This window comes from Sarcophilus harrisii, chromosome 3 (assembly GCF_902635505.1).
Source record: "Sarcophilus harrisii chromosome 3, mSarHar1.11, whole genome shotgun sequence".
Taxonomy (NCBI): domain Eukaryota; kingdom Metazoa; phylum Chordata; class Mammalia; order Dasyuromorphia; family Dasyuridae; genus Sarcophilus; species Sarcophilus harrisii.
This window is the reverse complement of record NC_045428.1, coordinates 377,116,707-377,135,020: the sequence shown is the minus strand read 5'-3', so window position 1 is coordinate 377,135,020 and position 18,314 is coordinate 377,116,707. Positions and strand designations below refer to the sequence as shown.

Below are 18,314 nucleotides of genomic sequence, written 5' to 3'. Positions count from 1 at the left end.
ATGAATGAATGAAAATGCATTTAAGTTCTTTCTGGATGAAAGGCATTATGCTAGGAACAGGGTATACTAATTCAAAAAAGCAGTAAACAGATCTCCAAGCTCACATCCTAGCTACTCCCTCGTTACCCTCAAAATCTACAATTAAGGTTATGTTGGGGGGAAAGAGCAAGACATTTACAGCCACAAACCCCGGACTTGAATAAGTTTTTTTTCCTTGTCACTTTGGCTGTTTTTTTCATCTTTCTGCCTCAGTTCCTGTGAAATGTGTTAAAGGATTTCCAGAGCCCTTTCTAGCTCAGAAGGTTTTGAGTTTGATTATGCGTTTTTCAACAGATACTCCCCCGGTCCCTGGGGCCGGCCCCATGAGAACCTTTTGCCAAATCCTTTCTACAACCACGCAAGGGGCCACGTTTCCAATCTGCCCTCCGGAGTTCAGGGCCGGGAAGATAGGAGAATGGAGGAATGAGGCTAGGAGAAGGGTGTGAAGGAGGATTGCAAGAGAGGAGGCCGAGAGGGTGCGGAACACCTGGGGCCCCGTGAGGAGGAGAAGGGGAAAGCGGAAGAAAGAATAGGGAAGGGGAAGAGAAAGGAGAAAAGGGGAGGAGAAAAAGGAAGAGGAAGGAGAAAAGGGAGGAGGAGGAGGGGAAAAGGGACAAAAGACGGTGCAGAGCGTGCTAAGTGTCACCTTCAGAATTTAGGCTAGAGGGTGAGGCTCTCCGGCCCGCCCCCCTTCTCCCCTCCCCCAAGCCGTGCGGACGTGCGGGCGTGCTGACGCCACACCTGTGGCGTCACAAGGGGCGGGGCGAGCCGGGTCTAGCTGCCTGGGCCGGCGGCTCCGCGGCAGAATTGGCCAGTCGCTGCTGGTGGCTGCAGCTCAGTGCACACTCTCTCGCTCTGCCTGCCTCCTTCCCTCCCTGCCCCCTCCGCCCGCCCCCAGTCTCTCTTTCCCGGGTCCCTCGGCACGCGCGCGGGCCCGGCGGCCGGGCGCGTGTGTGTGCGTGTGTCTGGGCGCGCGTGTGAGCGAGCGCGCCGGGGGCTGGAGGCCGGCTCGCGAGCGGAGCGGAGCCGGGCAGCGCGCAGCGCGCAGCCGGCTCTTCCCGGCTTCTTTTTTTACAAAGCGGAGCGTTTGCATTAAGCGCCCCCCTGACTCCCTTCCATTAAGTGGGTGGTCGCTGCTGGGTCGGCCCTGGTCGGGCCGTGGGGTCGCGAGTGCCCCCGCCCGCCCCTCTTCGTGGCTTCTTCCATTTTCTTTCTGCGGCTTCCATTCCCCTCCCCTTTTTTTTTTTTTTTTTTAAAACTTGGGCGGGGGGAAACCGAGGAGGGTTGATTAGACGCTGACCGCCGGCCCCCGCGCCCCCGGTGTTTTCTTCTAAGCTTCCCCCAGCGCCCAAGGTCGGGCCTCGTCTGCCCCCTTCCCGCCCCCTCTCCCGTGCCCCGAGGGGTGGGATGCTTTGTCCTCTGCCCGGGTCACAGCCGTACCAGCAGCCGTCACCGCACCTGCAGCCGGTCTCAATATGAATGGGGCGAACGACCCGCACTTCTTTATAAAAGATATTAAGCCCGGGCTGAAAAACTTAAATGTCGTCTTTATTGTCCTGGAGATAGGTAAGTTGGGTCCCCGCCACTGGAGCTGCACCCCCTCCTCCTCTCCCAGGCTTCTGCAACCCTCTCCTCCCCCTCCCCCTTCCTCCCACCCTTCCCACGGGGAGGTGCTTCACGCGTGTTCTGCCCCCACCCCCATCCCCGGCCTTCTCCGTACGCACGTGGCCGCTCCTCCGAGTCCCAGATGGAGACCTGCTCCCGTGTCACTCGTTAGCTTTCTCTTTCTCACTGTGTGAAAATCCCATGGGAGGGAATGGGCGATCTCGTCGTCGGAGACCTTTGGGGGAAGAAAAAAATTTCCTTCCCGACTACGTGGAGAAGGAGCCCTAGTCTTCCTTAAAGTCGCTTCTTCCTTAAAACTAATTTGACCTGAATTTTTTTTTTTTCCTCTACCCCTCTCTTTGGATGTTTTAAATTCTCGCAGGACGAGTGACCAAAACCAAAGACGGCCACGAAGTAAGGTCATGCAAAGTAGCCGATAAGACGGGAAGCATCACTATTTCGGTGTGGGATGAAATCGGAGGTCTTATCCAGCCCGGGGATATTATTCGATTAACCCGAGGGTAGGTATGCAGAAAGAGAGGAGTATGGACTACTCCTGTGTACATCCATACATCCACCTATCATAAAGTTTATGAAGCCACTCTCAACCTGCTTTCCCGATAAAGGACAGACAAGAATTAAAATGAGCATTTTTGCCACTAAAGCAGTAGGTTTTAGTTGAAAGTTATTTCTCACTTCTAAATGCAATTCGGGGTTTTTAGGTTGCATTGGAAAGAAGAGAAAATTTAGGTTGTATAGAGTAAGGGGTGAAGATAGTAAACATTTTCCAATAAATGAATGAGATTATTGATCTCTGCAGTGAGGCACTCATTCAGAACCTGCCTAAATTTTACCAGGTATGTGTTTATGCCTGGTACCTGGAAGAGAACAAACTTGAGTTGGAGAACTTAATTTCTGTTAGTATGTCAAAGGTAGGCTGTAATCATATATTGGCACTTGTGACATTTGTTTTAGATAGCTAGAAACTATTTTTGTTCTTCCTTTGTTAAGTAAACATAATATAATCTTAGGCTTTTTTTGTTTTCTTGTTCAAATCTTCATTAGGAGAGAATGGCTTGTAACATTCTGGTGAGGTAAACTGGGGAAAAAAAGCACAGTAGTAGTAGTTTGATTTTATTATGCTAAACTCTTATTTAGAGTGCAAAGCAAAAACAAAACAAATTTATATAGGAGTTATATATATATATACACACACACATATATATAACAAATATAGCATATGTGTATGTGTGTATATATATATATATATATATATATATCAAAAACTTAGTTCCCGCATCTATGGGAATAAATTGATGAACTTACTTGGGGGTGATTGTGATAGAGTTGGTAAATTTCATATAAATTAGGAAAGATTTGGAAGTTTGTGCAGCGACATGATTGTAATATTTTTGTGAGTCATGAATAACTATAGGGAAGTAGGGTGGGGATAGATAATAGTCATAATAGTATGATGTAATTAGGCATGTTACCTTGATGCTAAGGAACTCAGAACACTTAACAGGCATTATCTTGATATTTTTATAACATCTCCAGGAAGGAAGCCTAAGAGTTTGTTATCTTCAAAGCAGGAAGTTGGGAACAGGCATTATTCTTGACTATATATTTGATTCATTGACAATGAATCAGGTGACAGTGAGACATATAAGTGACCATGTAAATTTGACTTTCATAGTTAAAAGAATCCAGAGATAATTTCTATTTTGGATGGGATGAGTGAAACTTAAGTAACATTTAGATTGTTAGCATTCCTAACCTAGGATTAAAAATACCATATAAATATGATTTTTCTTCAAAACTTTACTTTTCTCAGCTATGTATTTGAAATTTTGGCTTTTAAGGAAAGGTTCTTTAGTAGTAATTGTTGATAGCTTTTATTTAGAATTATATTATTTAGAATAATAAAAACTAGCATTAATTTTCATAGTGCTTTAAGGGTTGCAAAATGCTACAAATACTCTTATTAGTTCTCTAAATTCTTGGAATAAAGTGCTTTATTATTTATCTCTATTTTATAGATGCAGAAACAGGCAGAGAGATTTGCTCAACAGCCCAATGATACTCAGCTAGTGTCTTAGGGTGCATTTGAACTCCAGTTCTTAGAGATTCCCAAGTTCAAAACATTTATCTTCTATGCCACAGGGATCATCTACTTCAAAATACTATTGCCCCCGGTTTTGCAGATGAAAAACTTGCCCCCCCAGAGAAATTGCTTGTCCCTGCATTACAAAGTAAATGACAAGAGAACCAAGGGTTCCAGTCAAGGGGCCTCTAGTTAACTACACACAAATCTTTATATATTTGTCCAGACAAGCTCCTTGCCTGTATTTAAGGTAGAATTTTTGTTTTACCTGGTGGGGTTTTGAAGCAGATATATAAGACTTAAAGCAGGAAGCAGGTTAGAAATCAATTAACTCCCTCACTTTTTCAAGAACTGAAAGTCAAGAGAAATGACTTTTTAAAAGTCATATAGATGATGGGGTGGTACCATATTAAGTATCCTGTCTCTAAAATCCATTGACCTTTATACCTCTATTTTAAAGAGATGATAGAAAAGAAATAACAAAAATGGTTTTCTGATAAGTTCTCTTTTACATACAGTAATTTGTTTTTTTGTCACAGTAATTTTTCCCCTCCAGAAAACTCTTTCTAGTTGGTAATTTTTACTCATATTCCTCTATTTAATTCTTAAGTTACTCTTCAGAATAATTATAACTCTGTTCACAGCAATTTGCTTTTGTCCAAAAAAAAATCCCAAAAAACCAGAATAAAAAGTGCCAAACTTCCTATATTGGTAACTAAGAATTACTGAATATCAGCAGAAGTGTGTGACTGAGGCAGCACTCTTTATTATTAAAGAATTTGGTCAAAAGAAAATTAACAGTCTGGGAATGGAACTGGAATTTCTTAGCATAAACTGTTAGTATTAACAGAGACTGCAGTGTCAACCATTTGTATAGAGAAGAGTGTTTATAAATGAGGACTGCTAAAAACAAGATTCAACCAAAGGTCAGACCTAGTGCTATAAATATGCTATTTAGAAGAAATGGATGTTTTGGTTAGATAATTTTTAGACTTTTATAATTGTTATACATTCAGAAAATTAATACATTCTCAAGTTTAACTTAATACATGCTTGCAGGTAAATCAGGGCACAAAGAAACTGAAGCATTTTTTAAAAGGGTTATCATTTTATAGATTTTCCTTAAATTTAAAGGTTGTCCTTATTGTAATCTAGGCTAAACTTTTTGGCACCCATAATCTTGCAAAGTGACAAATTCTAGACAAATTATTTTAAAATAGCTTAATGCTCAAATTCAATGCAGAAAAGCATTTCTTTGGATATAAATACTTTTGTTCAGTTTTAAAATTTAGAATCTGGATTATAGATTTAATCGAGAAAGAATTTTAGTGTCCTGCATTTTACTAATGAGAATACTAAGGCCCAGTATACAATTGTTTCTCAGATTCACACAGGTGGTAAGAGCTGGGAGAACTCGGGTTCTATTTTAAGCAACACTAATTAGCCACTCTTCTGAGCTTTTAAAATCTAGTATTTTTTATGATTAAAAAATAGTAAATTGTTTTCCTATGGTTGAACCTCATACATTATGATGGTTGGAAGGAACCACATCTGCCACCAACTCCATCCCCATCGTTTGACAGATGAGGATGCTAAGGACCAAAGAGATGGAATTTCTTGCATGATTCCAGAGCCAGTGTTCTTTTTTACTGTCACACTTCCTTCCCTTTTCTTTGGATCTCATGCAAATATTTTTATAACTGAGTCATACTATACCTACAAAATGCCAACACCGCAGTAAGCCAGTACTAAAATGCCAAGCATTGTAATAGGCCTTGGTGATAAAAACAAAAAAAGAGCAAGTTATTGTCATAAAGGGCTTAGGTTCTATCCAGGGAGACATAATAAACGTGTCTGAGCATATTTTTGGGCAGGGAAGAGGGAGCAGGTAGGGGGAATAGAGGTCAGCTGGGGAGATAGGGGAAAAGAGCTCATGTAAAAAGATATTTATGTGTTGAAAGGTACAATAAATTTAATGAAGATTTTATTACTTGTACAGGTTGGAGTTGGGAAGACAAGTGTTTGAATTCTCTAGCTAGTTTGAATTGCTAGCTCTGTGACTTGGGACAAGTCAAGCCCTCAACCTCTTTCTATTCTGTAAAGGGGAAGATAATAACTCCTGCTTTACAGTGTTAATTGTGTTAATCAAGTGAATTAACATACATAACATACATAAAGCTCTTTGTAAAATGTAAAGTGATTTTCATTCTGTTATTTTGTAAGTGGTCAGGAAGTAGAATGTCACCCTCAGTGGTTGCATTTCTAGGCCAGTCTGCAAATCATCTTTAATCCATAATACTCATTTGGTAAGTGTTATTTGAGTATGACTAGAAGTTTAGCTAGTCTATTTAACGGTATTTCTATACAGTTTTTATATGTGGAATCCATTTTGGGGAGCTAGTCTCATACATACCTACCTCCCTCCTCACTTGCCCTAACAAAAGGGAAAAAGCATACACATGGTTGTAGGAGTAGTGAGCCCTCTGATTCACTCTTTTGTTGTGTGTTGGGGAAAAGGGGTCCAGGGTTTCTAGAGGTCAGGGAATAATAGTAAGGCGATGATGCTGTAGAGCCTATGACCTCCTGCCAAGTGCCCTATCATCCCTTTTATTTTCTATTGCCTTTCATTTCTTTGAGTAAGATTTCTAACCCCAGTATCTGGCCAATGGAAAGAAGGCTATATAGCATACCCATAATCCATTTTGTGGTTTTCTTCGTTTATTATTTTGTAACTAGATTTTCTCCTATTAAACATCAGTAAAGGAAGCCTATAATGTACATGGTGTAATGAGTAGGTACTTGGGGACACAAAAAGGATAGATATAAGCTATTTGCATTTTTACTAGCTCAGCAGTTCTCTTGAGTCTCTTGGATATTTCATCACTTAGCAGAATTGGATATTGAAGGGAGGAGCTATGTGAAAAAAAAATAGGGGTGGTTGGAGGGGAGAGATGCAGGCTTTGTTGGATTAATCCTTTTTCTCCCTTCCATTTTAGCCTATACTAGGCTAGGCTTGCTTTGGAAAAGATGGGAAGTAGTTACTCTAGGTTTGCACCTTGAGATGATTTAGGGGAAGGGGAATTGGAAGAGAGGGAAAAAGTCCCCAGTAGTTGGAAAGAAAGGAAAAGGGAATTCCTGGAGATAGCTAGCTGGGTTCTCAGCACATTATTTGTTTCTTTGGAAATCAATTAACTCAGGGACCCTACTGTAACCTCTTTTGCATATGGTTTAAAAAAAAACAAACAAAAACAAAAAACCCTTTTTTGGATGGTGCCATTCACATTAAATAACCTACTCAAAATATTTATTGATTTTAGGTGCAGGAAATGTTAGTTTGTCAAAATGAGTAACTGCTAGTGTGTCTCCTTGCTTCATGACATGAATATAAGCTCTTCAGGCCTCCTGTCATTTTTGATAATTCCTGGCTTCATTTTTTGGCTTTTAAATTAAGAATGGCAGATTTTCTATGGTGAAATCAAATTGGTTTCTCTATTAGGGTGCTAGCTTTAACATAAAGTAATAGTTTAGTTGCTATGAAACTAATGGAAACCCTCTAAAGTCCTGAAATTTATAGTAAATATGATTTATTTTGGACTTCAAGTAGGATGTTATTTCTTATTTCATGCTTTTTTTTTTTTTTTTTTTTTAAGCATACTAGGTTATTGGCACCTACTCACCCAGATTAGTGATTAAAATTTTATGTGAAGGAAGGCAGGTGAACCTTCCCTCCAATCAGGCCGATCTTTTGGCAGATTGATTATATTCTAATAAATTTTGTTACTTTCTGATGTATAAGAAAAGTTGATATATGGCTAGTGTGGGTTAAATAAGTATAGTATTAAGCACAAGAATGCTGATATTTCTATTCCTTGGTTGAATTAATAATATCTGCTTGAAGGGAAGAGAATGCAAAGGAAGAGAAGGATCCAATACATTGAATTGACTCTTGTGGCTAATTGATGGGGTGAATTGGAATCACCCCTGTGGCACATTAATTGGAAGACAAAGGGAGACTTGCATAGTATTGACAGGAATGGATGAATGGGTGGTGAATTACCATCATTAGAATGAAAACTCATTGTTGACATCAGATCATAATTCCATTAGAGTAATGGAGTAAAGCTTCTATACCACATTCAAGAGGAACATTTTGCAGTGCATGCAGGTACACACATAATTGATTCTTGTTTGTCCTCAGATATGCATCCATGTGGAAAGGGTGTCTGACTCTATACACAGGAAGAGGAGGTGAACTTCAGAAAATTGGGGAGTAAGTATTAAAGTATGGAAGCTATGGTGTACGTAACATTTTGTAAAAATAAATGGTAGGTATGAAGTACAACTTATCTGGAGGTTTATTTTTCAGCTTTAAAAAGAACTGTGTTAATACTATTTGATAGCTTAAAAAAAATAACATGAATGATAAGTTAAATCTGTCTTGTTTTTAATTGTATATTGACTAAATTTCTATTTCTTACATGGTTGGTCTCAGTTATTCTAGCAGAAAGAACAGTAAGAAACTTCCCTAAATCTCTCCGCAGGACCATTCCTGTAGGCCTTTGGTACATAGTTTTTTCCAAGAATCACAATGGGCATTTTCTGATATCAGCTGCTGTCTTCTAAAATATAAACAAAAACAAAGCATGAAGTAATTATCTAGGCATAAGTTATAGGTATAAGTTAAAATTTGATTTTTTTTTTCTGTTCTTGGGTGAATGTGTGCTCATGTTAAAAGGACTGACAGCACTGAAAAATTGAAGCCCTCTATTTATCCACAGTCTAGGTACGGTGCAGGCAGCCGCAATGCGAGCTTCCATACACTGCCCTGGTAATGATCTCCACCTTGACCTGGAGGGACCATCCTCTCTGGGGGTGTAAAGGTAATCCAGCCTCCATGCTAGCCTAGTCATTGAGATGCAATAATAAAAGTATAATATATATAGTGACCCAAATAATTAATCCATTCAGCTTTTGGTCAGGGCTCAGGAAAAACAACAAAACTTAATTTGAGGCCGTATTTTGGAGATTAAATTTGTTGAAAGAAACATCATGTTACAAAAAAGTTTTTTTTAAAAAATTAAAAATCAACAGTGAGGGAGCAGAATAAGTTTTGTTTCAGGGAAGCTGTAAATAATGGTAAAAGGAGAATGCCATCAATTTGTTTCAGAAATTGGTAACACTTTGTGTGGTTTAGGTCAAGGGAGGAGATGGTTTCTTTATATTTGTCTTGTGTGTTAATTTGTCTAATGTTGACTGTTGCAAGGAGATAAAAGCAAAAGTATGGGATGCTGGTCATCTTATGTACTGGTCATCTTATCTATTTAGGAATAACTAAAATTAATCCTGTTGGGAATAGTAGAAATAAAAGATCTGTAGAAGTTAAATGCTTAAGCCATTCAATTCTGAAATGACTTCCAAGGTGGTATGCTTGTCCTTTGTCAGGTGCAAATACATTTACCTTTTTTTTTCTTTTTCTTTTAAAAATTAAGCTAAGAAAGAATGGTTTATCTGTATATTTAGGTGGTAGTGAGTGAGCCTGGGTATGTGAATTGTAGCGTACACCTTAACTGCATCCTTAATAAATATTATTGTCATTGGGAGATAACTAGAGCTAGGGAGAATGATTGGACTGCATTCAGATATATTCAGCCACAACTGAGAAGAATGCTAAGCATGTGCTACACCAAGGTGTGGGACAGTAGATTCATCTTTTGATCTAAAGATACCATGGGGATGCTCTAATGTCTCTGATGCTCAGTATTGAATAGTTCATTGTAGGTATAAAAACATGTGACCCAAATACTAAACAGTGGAGGAGTGACATTTGCAAGGTTGTGTTTAATAAATATTTTGATGCCTTTGGTTTCTTTTATTGTTGTAAGGAGGACATATATGGTTAGAAGGGAAGGAGTGAGAATTTGATTTATTTTTGACACTTAATGCAAAAAGAATTCTTATTTGATTTCCCAATCTAGAAATTCTCCAGTTGCCTTTTTCTTTTTTAAATCCCAGCAGCCATCTAACTTTTTGCTTTATTTTCAGATTTTGTATGGTATACTCAGAAGTGCCAAACTTCAGTGAACCTAACCCAGACTATCTTGGACAGCAGAACAAAGTGGTAATTAACAGTTTTATGTGCAAACTGCTTTTTTGTTTTATAGATCAATTGTTAACAACTATTTTCTTGACACATTAATGTGTCTAATTATTTCAAAAGGTAATATGAAATTCTCAAATCTTAAATCATTTGTCTTCATGTACATACATACACAAAAACTTCATGGATATATATGTATGTATTTGCATGTATGTCATTTGCCATTCTGAGGGGTGGAAAAAAGGGATATGAAGAAATTTAGCAACTTTATGTGCTTTCATGCCTTCATTATATAAATAGTTTAGGCAGAGGTACTGTTGATTAGAGAACTGTACTTGGGCAAGCTTTTAAAAATACTAAATGGGAATAGATAGAAACTAAGAAATATGCATTTCTATGAGCTTTTGGTACATTTCATGGTCATCTAGGTTTTCTTTGATGCTATTTATTTAAATCTTTTTCTTAACATTTTCCTTAAGGCACATGGTGAACAAAAAAATAATTCTTCAGCAAGTAATATGGGTACAGGTACATTTGGGCCAATAGGTAAGTTTTTGTGTGTCTACTATATGTGAGGTTGAAGAATATGTGTATTTTGTAGATCGAACTTTAATTCATGGGTTAGAAGCATGTAAACAAACCCTTTTGCCATTGAATTTATAGAACTCATTATCCTGGTGATTTCATTTGACATAAACTGGATCTTTTGCTATTAAAATTAATGAGTTCATGTTTATAACTTAGCTTTTCAAACTTCATTATGATGGAGTATTATTTTAAAGTTTTATGGGGAAAAAGACTAGAATTAACTATTATAATTCTTAGTCTTAAAAATAACCAAATAGAAATTTACATTGGGCAAATAGTGGTATTTATCAAGATCAGGTTAGCAGAAATTTTGTCTTAATGAGCCACAAGACTAGTTTATGGGTGATTGCCAAGTTTTTTCTTATTAACTTTTGTGTCTTAAAACTTCTGCACAAATCAAAATGATCTATTGTGTCTGTCTGTCTTGATGCATCAATAGTGTCTACTAGGGCTTTTAACTCCTACTATTTTCTGTTTTCTCTCTGCCTTTATTTTCAGTATAGGGAGGGGACATCTGTTCTTTTGTAAGTGTTGATTTCTGATTTTGGTCCCTAAATTAATTTTCCCTCTTCTCTTCCTCTTGATGACAGCACCAAGTACAATTTAAAGCTATCATATATGCTTACTTAAAATGGTCAGTTTTTGGGGAAAAAAAGGCAGTCACCAGAAATGTGTTTCCCTAATCTTTAACAGTCTTAGAGAGAGAATGAAAAAGAGAGGGAGTGAGTGAGTGAGAGAGTGAGTGTGTGTGTGTGTGTATTTTGTGTTGGAAAGGGGGATATCTTTATACAGGTGTCAATGTCAGGATCTGGAACTGGTGATGAATTGTTACTGTCGTTTTAGGAAATGGTGTACAAACTGGACCTGAATCAGGGCGATTCCCATTTTCATATAATCATGCCCACTCCTATGCAGGTACTGGGAGAGCCAATGGACGAGGACCTGTAAACCCACAGCTACCAGCAACAGCTAATGTTCAGCCAGTTGTGACCACAATAAGTAATGGGAGGGACCCCCGGAGAGCCTTTAAAAGATGACCTATGCCAAATGTTCACATACAGCTTGCCTAAACTACATGATGCCCTACTTGAACACTTATTGCACTTTTATTTATGGTTATCTGTGAAAAGTTTGTCCTTTATTGGTATGTTTTTATGTTTTGGTTTGTTGAGAAAAGTGATTTGTTTTATGATGATGCAATTAAGCTGCTTAAATACCATCTGAAAAGAATGGTCTATAAAGGAAGGAAAATATTTTTGGAACAAAAAAAAAAAAAAGGCAAAAAGCCCCACCCCTCAACTGCACTTCACATGGGTGATGGGTCAGCTTTAATAGTCTCTATGAGTCTACTGTATCCTCTGTAAAAAATTTGTAATTCCTATTTGACTTAATGAGAGGTGTTTTTTTTTTTTTTTTTGTCAAATAAAGAAGTTGCCATTTAAAACAATAACTTCCCCTAAAATGGTTAAAAGATAGCAGCAAATGGTTGAGTGTCTTGTGACTCCAAAAAAGATTGATTTTCTGACGTTAATTCATGTTACTGCCATTAAGATATTTCCAATGATTGAACAATCTTAGGCTGATCTTTTATTACCTGAAACAGGCTAGCAGAATTATGAAATATAGCATTTTAATAACATTATAGCAGGTAATTTTATTTTTAAAGCTACATGTATTGTATTTTGGGGCAGGGTTCTAAAATATCCTTTGGCTTAATATGATAAAAGAAAGATTTAAAATTGTCCTTTAAATATTTTTCTCAAAGCCATCCCTCTTAAAATGTTTTAGAACTTTAAAATTTAAAAAATCTCTTTAAGAACATTAGTCTATGATGTAGTTAATGAAGTGATGATGATACTAAGGACTTAGCTAAGTTATGGGAAAATTGAACAGAATTCAGGTAGAAATCCTCAATCTAATTATAATTTAATAAGATGCTTATTGTCAAAGTGCTGCAGTTTTTTTCACCCAAAATATCTGATGTGGATTGAAATTCCTAGAAACTTATTTAAGCTTATGTCAGACAGCTTATTTTAAAAAATAAAATTTCATCATCAACTTCAAGTTTCTGGAGAAAATTTACAGTACTTTATTTTTCAGCCAAAGATATAAGGGATTGCCTCTGGTAGAACTGAATGTAGCTTTATTAAGAATTGCTTTGGGAAGTGGATTTTATTTTCACTTGATACATGATTTCCATTCAGTTCCACCATGTCTTGTAGGATGGATTACTAGTAAAATTTTCATTTATTAGACTTATTCTTAAAGTTGAGTCCTTGAATAAAACTTGCACTAATGTTTAAAAAAAAAAAACAAAAACAAACCCTACTTAATTCATTGTCTAGCTTTACATGTTACATTGTGGAGAAAACTTGTATGCTATTCTGTTCTTACTTACATGTTTACTTAAAAGTATTTTAAAAAAATAATTCCTGTGGAAGTCCCGCATGTAAGGAATATAGTTTCGAGACTTGCTTTCTTGACACAGACACTGGTAAAGACTATCTTTATTGTGGGTATGTTGCTTTTCTTCCTTTAAATCACAGTGCTTTATTTTTCCTGAAAACCACATAACATTTGGATTGGGGAGATTGATGGCCTGGATATTTTTTTCCTTTGCTTTTATTATAGAACCTTTCATATTTATTTATGATATAGAAATGAGTTTTTTGTTTTTTGCTTTGTTGGAATTTCATAGGAAGTATCCAAAGCATGAGAGCTGCTCTTTTCGTCTTTAAGATAGTACTGAAGGCGGTACCATTTTCATGATTGGTGTATTCGTGTTGACGTTGACATGATGTCTGTGTCTTGAAAGATTATTTAATGTATGTAATTTCCTGGTATATTTTATGGGAATGGATCTTTTAAAAATGCATTTAATGAATTTCTGCTACATAATGAAATGATAAAAGGGAAGAGATTGTTTAATCTAGATACATAAAAGCTTATTTCTAAATCTGTTCCTTTTAACAAGCCAAATAATTACAACCAGATTCCCCAACCGAACCTTTTTTTTTTTTTTTTAAACTTTAAGGTACTTTTTGAACTGTTTACTTTTTAATCATTGAAACTGGGTCATCTTATTATTTTGCTCTTTTTTCTAAGGACTTTTAATTTCAGTTCACTTTAGATAGTTATCAAAAAAAGTAAAACCATTTGATATGAAGCAGTGATGTAAAACCAACCTCCTCAAGAACGAAAAACAACTCTTTCCTCCATCTTGGAATAAATGGCTTCTGAGTAAATTAACTACTTTTCTAACAGACACACATATGCAAAAAGTTGTTTTTGGTAGGACATTTTTGTACTTTTAAGTAATGTAACAAATGTTTCCAAAGAAAAGTAAAGGTATTTTTCATTTTAAAAAAGGAAATAGAAATATTAAACATTGTAATATTGTTTTACCCCTGTGGGTACATTAACTTTCATGTAGTATGCATTAGAAAATAAAGAATATAGGGGGAAGGCTAGATCTGACACCATTACTATACTTGCTATAAATGTACTATGGTTTTTAATTGGAAAAAAAGTGCTTTTTCTTCTTTTGAGGTTAGTGATATTCTTGTTTCAATATTTTGCCTTTGTTCTTTTTTTTTTTTCAGTGCCATTTATTAATGAATCTCTTTTCTCTTAAGGAAAGACCCTTCAATACCAAAGCAAGTGACTTTCAATCTATACTGACCTACATTTATCTAACCAGTCTAGTCTACTTGGGCAACTCTCATCAAGAAGTCAGAGGAAGATTATTTTCCTGCTTTCCCCTCTCTCCAGTTTTTCACTTACCAACTTAATTTTTTAAAAGAGCACTTAAGATGGAAATATTAACATCTACTGGAAAAGTCACTGGATTGAGTTCCCCACATAATTTCTACATCATGGTTAATTCTGAAATGGATTGAAGTCTCATCAGAAGAACCAGCTTATTATGGCTTATGCCTCTGTTTTGGGCATATGGGTGGTATGGGTGTGGGGGTTGGTGAAATTTGAGAGTGTGAAAGATGAACAGAGAAACCTAGATGAAACCTATTTCATATAGGTGATACCTAAGCACTCTAACATTACCTTATTCTTTCTCTGCTATTCTTGGTCATAGCTTTATTACTAAAGGCTTAGTGTTCACACATAGATTATAATTTATGTGTTGAAGCATTAGAGGAGTATGAATACATCTTTGGAGGAAGGAGAAATAATTGCCAGGAATCATACACATGCTCATTGATATTTTTTTCCCTCCTATTTTGTAGTTAAGCCCAGGACTAGCCCTTGGCCATTTGAACAGCTTTATCACTTAAGGGGACCTATATTTGTAAGGCAGTTTGATTATTAAGCTATTATACTGAAGTCATCCTTAGTAAGACTATAAGCTACCTATTCAGGTATGTTTAAAGGAATGCTTGGAGGTACAGATAATTTTCTATACAATTAAAGCCATTAATTAGGCCATTGAAGTCTGTCACATAATATGTTATGAAAAGTAGTGACAATACAATGTCATTTTTTGATAATACAGATTGCTAACACCTAACAATTTTAAAGATAATTAACATAATCCCAAGTTAAAACTTTGTAACAAATGTTACTCTGCTGATTAGAGACTGAACATATGACCTCATTCTATACCTGTGTTCTCCCTTAATGTCATGCCTCTATTTCATATTCCATGTCTTAGACACACTTCTCTTTTGGTCTTAACCACAGAGGTAACTAATGGTACAGTGGATAAAACAGTGGTATTAGAGTCAGGAGGACCTGTATTCCAATGCAGCCTCTGACATTGACCCTAGATAAGTCACTTAACTCCAATTGCCTTTCAGAAGTGACCCCCCCCCCCAAAAAAAAAGCCTAAGGCGTCTTTAATAGTATAGTAGGGGTGAAATGGGATTTTTGTCTGAGTCTGGAATGCTTGCTGCATTCTGAGGCAATGACAGTCATGTTCTTAAATACTCTGTTGTGCAAATGAAATTGCAATAACTGTCAAGTTTTGACCTTTTAATCCTGGTTTACAATAGAGGCTTGAAAAGTCCCATTTGTGAGCTGTGAAAAGTAACTCTTGTAGCATGTACTTAGCTCTAGTGTACAAAGCCTAGTAGTTTTGAAGAAACCAGAGCTACTTTTTCCTTTTTTTTTTTTGGAGGCAAATGCAATAACAAGTTGACATTTTTATGACCATTAAGCCTTGTAATCATAGGTATTTTTAAAAAAGATATACCTAAAGGCCTGCCTGTTTTGCCTACAATCCTCCAGATACTGTTATCTTGTGACCACATGAGCAAACTAGATGGGAAAGAGTTTTGGCTTTAACAGCTTTTGGCTATATTTCATATTTTGTAATCATGACAGATTTTTAGTGCCTAAGGCCGTGAGCATAACGTCGTAAAACCTCAATAATTCAGAAAAGAGCAGTCATGATTTACTAGGAAATCTGGATATTTTAAAGATGCCTTATGTTAAAAGTACAGTGTTGTTATAAGGCAGTAAGTATATGCCATTAAATTGGATAAATTTTTTATAGGATTCATGATACATATTGAACCACAAAAGGCTTTTATGAGTTTTTGTACCCACTGTGGAAGGTACAAAGTATTAAATCAATTTGTGATTTGTAAAAGAGCTTAGAATTTACTTCATTAGCAACAACCTTGACTTAGCTGTAAGTTAGTTTACTGGAATTTCAATTTGGGGAGCATAAATTAGGAACTGAATTTTTTTTAAGATACCATTCCTAAATGAACACCATCCTCAATTTTTTTTTTTTCAACTGGGCAGATTTAACTTGGGATGTGACAATGACAGAATTAACCTTGAGTTTGCATCTTCACTCTTAATGCATGACTTCTGGCACCTTTAGTTTCAAAGTAACATAAGGGAATATAAAAACTTGAAACCCAAATGGCTAGAGCATAATTCGAACATAAGTTTTTAGTCTTTAAAATACATAATGTGCCAATGACAAAATACTGATATTTTCATAGCTAATGTTACAATTGGACTAGAACAGATTTTTTGACCTGGCCTCTATTAGACTGAACCTTTCTCCATGAGGAGTGAAAGACCACCACTTAACAGAGGTATTTTGTCATTGTCTAACCTGTGAAGTACAAAGAAATACTAAAGCTTTTTCCTCCTCTAAGGGAAAGTCAGTTTTGACTCAATTTAAAACAAGTTTCTATTTTGGTAGTTTTCTACATCAGTACATTCAACCCAATATTAAGACATTTGCCATCAGACATTAAAGTGACAGGTGCTAGATAAGAGAAGTAAGGTAGATATTTTGTGAAGTGCATGTTCTTCCACTTCTCTCCCTGAAGTCTGATGGAAAGCAAGGGAGGTTGGAAGAAGAATGCTAGCAATATAAAGAGATCAAACATAGCCAAGAACTTTTTACATCTCACAATCTGACCCTCCTGAAAATAGAATTTATAAAACCACTTATCCCTACAAATAGTTATTGAATAATATAAAAGTCATGGACAGGTCTTGGAGTGGAGAAAGGAGCCAGGTACAAGGAAATGTATTCCCACTTTTTAAGTTTTGGTCATTTTAGTTTAGTTTGGCCAAGTTAAGATTTAGAAAATCCATTTGGGATTTTCTTGGCAAAGATACTGGAGTAGTTGGCTATTTTCTAATATAGTTTTACAGGTGAAGAAACTGAGGCAAATTGGGTTAAGTGACACCAAAAATGTTTGAGGTCAGTTTTGAACGATTGAGTTTCCCCGATTCTAGGTCTGGCAGTCTATCCAATATGTAACCCTATCAACAGTGCCATCTACTGGTCAGATAATAAAGATTAGAAATTCTGGAGCAGAAAATATATTTTAAACTAGCTCATCTTTGGGTGAAGTACTGTCACTTTAGTGAGACTTTTCTGCCTACTTGTTTCAGCACTATGAAAACTTTAGATGTCATAACCTAGTCTCAAAATCTGTTCATCCCTTTATGTTAAAAAAAAAAAAAAAAAAAAAAAAAAGTACCCCTACAGGCTCCAACTAGAAACTAGTTGCAAGGATTATGGAATCAGGGTAGACACTTTGCTTCACAGTAAGTAGTTGCCATTAATACTGGCAAAAAGTGTAATGACTAAAAATAACTTTTGAGAAGTGGTGTCTTTGTAAAAATATGAAGTGGAATATAAACTTGTCCTTCAAAATTGTAATCCTTTAGCCTATTGGTATTTTGTAAAATGCTAGTCATGTGAATGTTAGTATTCATGCTATGCATATATGAGATTTTACTAAATATGTGTATGTATTTATACATATGTATATAACTGTAGCATTTAACTTATATCTATGATCTTATTCCTATAAGCTCCCAGGTGAGGAAACTTTCAATGAAGATGAGTAACCCTTCTGCAACTACAGTTACTTGTATCACTGAGAAGTGACTTTGACAGGGTCACATAAACATTAAGACAGACTTAAGTGCAACTGTTTACCATCCAGTTGTTGCCTCAGTGTGGGTGCCTCCATAACCCTGCTATCCCCTAACACCTTTCCCCCTCCCCTCTCCCCCCTCCACAACGTAACTGGTAGTCACTCCAAATAGCATTATTAGAAAAATGAATTAACTTGTCTTACTTTGTCTTTAATTGCCTGGTACTATAGCCTCTGAATTTTTTCCATAGTGAGAAATGTTACTTGAGCAATGAACTATGAATACTGAGCACACACACACCATAGTATATATGAAACATTTTATAACCCAAAGCAACATGTGCCTCTGCTCAACCTGGATCTTGAAAGACTGGCTGCCCTTTGGTGAAGTTCTTATAGATCCTAGTTCTGGGTAGTTCTTAGATCTCAGTTCAGACCTGATTTTATCACACCACAGGATAAGGCTCTGGAGAATGGTTTCATGGTAACCACGCTCACAAGACAGTAC

At 36.7% G+C, this 18,314-nt stretch overlaps 1 protein-coding gene across 6 annotated transcripts; it reads left to right on the top strand.

Moving 5' to 3' along the window:
* Positions 1-797: 797 nt before the first annotated feature.
* On the top strand, positions 798-17,400 carry NABP1 (nucleic acid binding protein 1). Of its 6 annotated transcripts, none has more exons than XR_004233066.1 (7): positions 798-1,605; positions 2,027-2,165; positions 7,947-8,018; positions 9,791-9,866; positions 10,325-10,391; positions 13,132-13,258; positions 14,069-17,400. XR_004233066.1 is itself a non-coding variant. In XM_031960294.1 (6 exons), exons 1-6 carry the CDS (start codon positions 1,515-1,517, stop codon positions 13,200-13,202), a joined length of 516 nt encoding a protein of 171 aa, XP_031816154.1. In that variant the 5' UTR covers positions 799-1,514; the 3' UTR covers positions 13,203-13,332. The 6 variants fall into 6 exon arrangements, 3 of the variants coding, with proteins under 3 accessions (XP_031816154.1, XP_023355121.1, XP_023355122.1); XR_004233064.1 differs by lacking the exon at positions 13,132-13,258 and adding an exon at positions 11,277-11,577 and having other exon boundaries at positions 799-1,605; XR_004233065.1 differs by lacking the exon at positions 14,069-17,400 and adding an exon at positions 11,277-11,577 and having other exon boundaries at positions 799-1,605; positions 13,132-13,214.
* Positions 17,401-18,314: the final 914 nt, after the last annotated feature.